At 40.9% G+C, this 3,667-nt stretch overlaps 1 protein-coding gene across 1 annotated transcript in view; it reads right to left on the bottom strand.

Annotated features, from left to right (window-relative positions):
* Positions 1-236: 236 nt before the first annotated feature.
* The window catches only part of LOC119275824 (DNA gyrase subunit B, chloroplastic/mitochondrial), a 17,519-nt gene continuing 14,088 nt past the window's right edge, over positions 237-3,667 (bottom strand). The window contains exons 13-21 of the mRNA XM_037556747.1: positions 3,150-3,278; positions 2,946-3,060; positions 2,669-2,736; positions 2,239-2,352; positions 2,020-2,136; positions 1,207-1,260; positions 1,018-1,123; positions 695-825; positions 237-607 (exon numbers count right to left, since the gene is read on the bottom strand). Of these exons, the coding sequence (XP_037412644.1) occupies positions 539-607; positions 695-825; positions 1,018-1,123; positions 1,207-1,260; positions 2,020-2,136; positions 2,239-2,352; positions 2,669-2,736; positions 2,946-3,060; positions 3,150-3,278 (903 nt within the window). The 3' untranslated portion in view covers positions 237-538. The remainder of the gene's footprint in view (positions 608-694; positions 826-1,017; positions 1,124-1,206; positions 1,261-2,019; positions 2,137-2,238; positions 2,353-2,668; positions 2,737-2,945; positions 3,061-3,149; positions 3,279-3,667) is intronic.

The raw sequence follows: 3,667 nt of genomic DNA, 5'->3' as shown, positions 1-3,667 counted from the left end.
TCAATTTTGTGGGGGTTTGTTTTTTCTTTTCAGATGGCAACTTTAGTTTAAAAAATATAAGGCCGGATTGCTTCATACCACATGCGTTGCACTTATCATTTGGATTTCTTCTTTATGCGAAATCCATTAACCTTATCGGTTCTGAACGCGGCTGGTGAGCAGGTACACTTAAAAGCTTCCATCCTCCCATGCGAAGAAAACCATGCATGACTGAAAGGGTAAACTGGAGCACGGCTCAAAAGTAACAGGAATTCAACTACTGTAGCACAGGCCATGGATTTGATGGGTTGCCAGCTGCCTGAGCAAGTTGACCACTTCCAATGATATTGCGGTTTAACCCCCGCGTCAAGATGAGATGGGTACAGCGTGTCAACAAATGAACGCACCATTCATGTTACAAGCACCAGGGGATCAACCCTTTTCTCCGTTCTAGCCTAGATTGCTACTAAACTAGCACCAAAACAACTTCTATGTCGAATGGGTGGCAAGTTGTGGTCTTTTCTATATCATACACAATGGTCAACCTTGTTTAACGCTCTCAGATGTCAAGGTGATCTAGGTTGACCATGCTTGCAGCCTTCTGGATTAGTTCCTTCCTGTATTCAACCTGCAATTGAATGGTGTGGCGTCAAAGTGAAACGTTATGTAAACTCGCAAGCAGAACGAATACTCGTAAAGTTCACCGGTTGCTTACCCGAGCACCCATAAGAGATGAGAACACAACATTGGCCTCTGCAGCATCTTCGACCGTTAGCTGCTTCAACAGCCTCCTTTCAGGATCCATTGTCGTTTCCCACAATTGTAAGGGCATCATCTCGCCCAAACCTATTTAGCAACCAGGATAAAAGGACACAGTAAATATCTGCCATTAAAAAACAGAAACACATGCCATAAAAAATGCACATGCATGTCATACAAGCATGTACGAGAATATTGTTCACCATAGTTCATAGTCGATCATTATTCCCTTGGGTATTCATAGTTGGGTCTTTAGTTGGATGGGTTGAAACACTGTACCTTTGAACCTCTGGGTATTATAAGAAGCATTTGTAGGGAAGGTGTTCACTAGCTCTTTAAGATCAGCCTCATCATAGCAGTAGTGCACTTGTTTCCCACGCTCAACCTAACACAAAAACATAAATATCAAGTACAAACTTAAGATCAACTATTTATTCCAAATTTCAAGTGCTGGGGTCATGATCGAACCTTGTAAAGAGGAGGCACACCAACATAGATGCAACCTTCATCGAAAAGTGCTCTCTACAAACACAGTATGAGAAAGCAAAGCTTCAGTGATCATGTTGCAACTTGCAATCATATGCCATCATAATATATGGTACTGGACAGCTGCGCTTAAAAGCGCATACCATATGGTAGTTCAACTATAACGAGCATGTAAATAGGTGCTTTGCTTACAAGCACGTCATCCAGATAGACCTCGAGCAAGTGCAATTGATCATATACAAACCAGAACCCGGCCATCCCAACCCAACCCAACCATACCACTTCCTTATGGCAAAATTAAGACACTCCTGACTCCATTGTCACCTAAATCTCAGCCCCCAACAAACCAGTCCATAGTGACAGACCGCCTGCGCATTTTGTGTCCTTTGGGGATTTTCTTCAGTGGACAAGAGTCTAATGGATCTTTAGGTTGAGAAGCAACACTGTTCTTCTCATCAGTGTAACCATCAGGGTTGAGTGTTCCAAAATTTATATCAACCGGATTTCAGACCCAAATACACAACCCATATTTCTTCCCCATTTCTCAATTATATTGAGCCCAGCTCCAAGCCTAGTTGTGCAAGAGTTGAAAGTGGAAACACAAGTACAATCAGACAATATTCACTTGGCAGGTAGCCTATGATCCGTACTTCAATAAAGTATAGACTGCATGTGTATTCAGTGAAGAAGTGTGTTCCCGTGCTACGTGAGGCTCTCATGTGCCTCCACGGAGGTACCTGCTTCAATACCTCTAACAGTTGGCATATGATTCAAGATAACTAAGAGCAGAAGTACCTGATATCTAAAGAAGAAAGTGAGGAGAAGAGTCCGGATATGTGCACCATCTACATCAGCATCTGTCAGTATAACTATCTTATGATACCGAAGAGCTTCCTTCTTAAAATCCTCACCCTGAAAGAAGTAACACCAATAGATGTATAAGCGCATACCATTTGGTAGTTCAACTATAACGAGCAACAGTAACAGAAAAGTTTAGAACAAAACAACATGCACCTTCACTCCTAATCCAAGACCAAGAATAAGATTTTGGATCTCTTCATTTTTGTACATTGCTGCTTCATCCCTCCTCTCAATGTTGAGAATTTTGCCCCTCAGAGGCAAAATAGCCTGCATCCATGATTGAAGACATGCTTAGATCTGAGTGAATGCCAGAAATATTATATGTACGCTGAAAACAAACTCGATACAGAAAACCATATTATGAACTTCCATCTCGCATTTCATAGTTAGGGCATTGTCTACCTACACTAGCAGTGTAAGTAAGAATTAGTCAAGTAAAACTTTTCCTGTAAAAAGGAAAACGAGACACTGTATACCTATAATTATTTATTAGTCCTAATTTCACCCGGAATATTGCATTGTTTTGGAAACAGCTGTCATTATATCATGTTAGTATCGCCAGATTGAAAAGGAAAGGCTATACCTGAAATTTCCTATCCCGGCCTTGCTTTGCACTACCCCCAGCCGAATCACCTTCAACTATGAAGATTTCTGAATTCACGTGTGAACAGCAAAAGTCAGAGCCTCAACATAAGATAGTAAATATAGTGATTTATAACAAAAGCATAGAACTGGAACTGTTAGAATTTAGAAACTTCCTGTCAAAAGAAGAATGTGAACAGATGTATAACAGTCAATTAATTATGCTAATCTGCATAAAAAGATGATGCAAGATTTTCCCAGCACAACTGGCAGCTCACCAGATTCTGCAGGGTTAGAAGATGCACAATCAGCAAGTTTCCCAGGAAGTGAAGAAGATTTCAAGACACTCTTTGTCCTCACTAACTCTCTAGCCCGCTTGGCTGCCAATGCAGCCTGCAACAGAAAAATATGTCATACACTGCACTAGAACGAAAAAATGAGTTCTTGGGAAGGAGTTTTGCTACAATAATGAATAGCAATACCTTGAGAGCATTAAGGGACTTGGACAGAATTGAATCTAAAACATCTGGATGTAACTCCAAGTATTCAGTTAGATTTTCTTGAACAGATTGTTCAACTATTCTTCGCACTTCTGGATTTCCCAGCCTGGTCTGTAAAAGAAAAGAAAAAAGAGAAATTGAGCAATCGTTATGGGAAAAAAGTGTATGGCATTAATCTTCTAGCACATCTCCACCACTATTAAAAGCAAGAGTTGAGTTGGATTCATATAACATCAACCAATCAGCCCTATGGTTGCCTTCCTCCTACAGTCTACAGTTATCCAATGCTGCATCACCAGTTACTAATCCATCTTACTCGTAGCCCTTAATCGCCTATTACTAATGCATGAGATTAGGTCAATGATGTGCAGCCGAACAACACTCGCGCCATGCCCCGCAGCCTCCCTTGTTCCACTATGTTAGACAGCAGATCATAGATGTTCCTCTAGTGATGTGCTTTCCACAACGGGCTCACATTTAAGAGTCTTATAATTTCTAGT

This window comes from Triticum dicoccoides, chromosome 3B (assembly GCF_002162155.2).
Source record: "Triticum dicoccoides isolate Atlit2015 ecotype Zavitan chromosome 3B, WEW_v2.0, whole genome shotgun sequence".
Classification (NCBI taxonomy): Eukaryota; Viridiplantae; Streptophyta; class Magnoliopsida; order Poales; family Poaceae; genus Triticum; species Triticum dicoccoides.
Note: the sequence above shows the minus strand (reverse complement) of the source record. Positions and strands in the feature narration are given on the sequence as shown.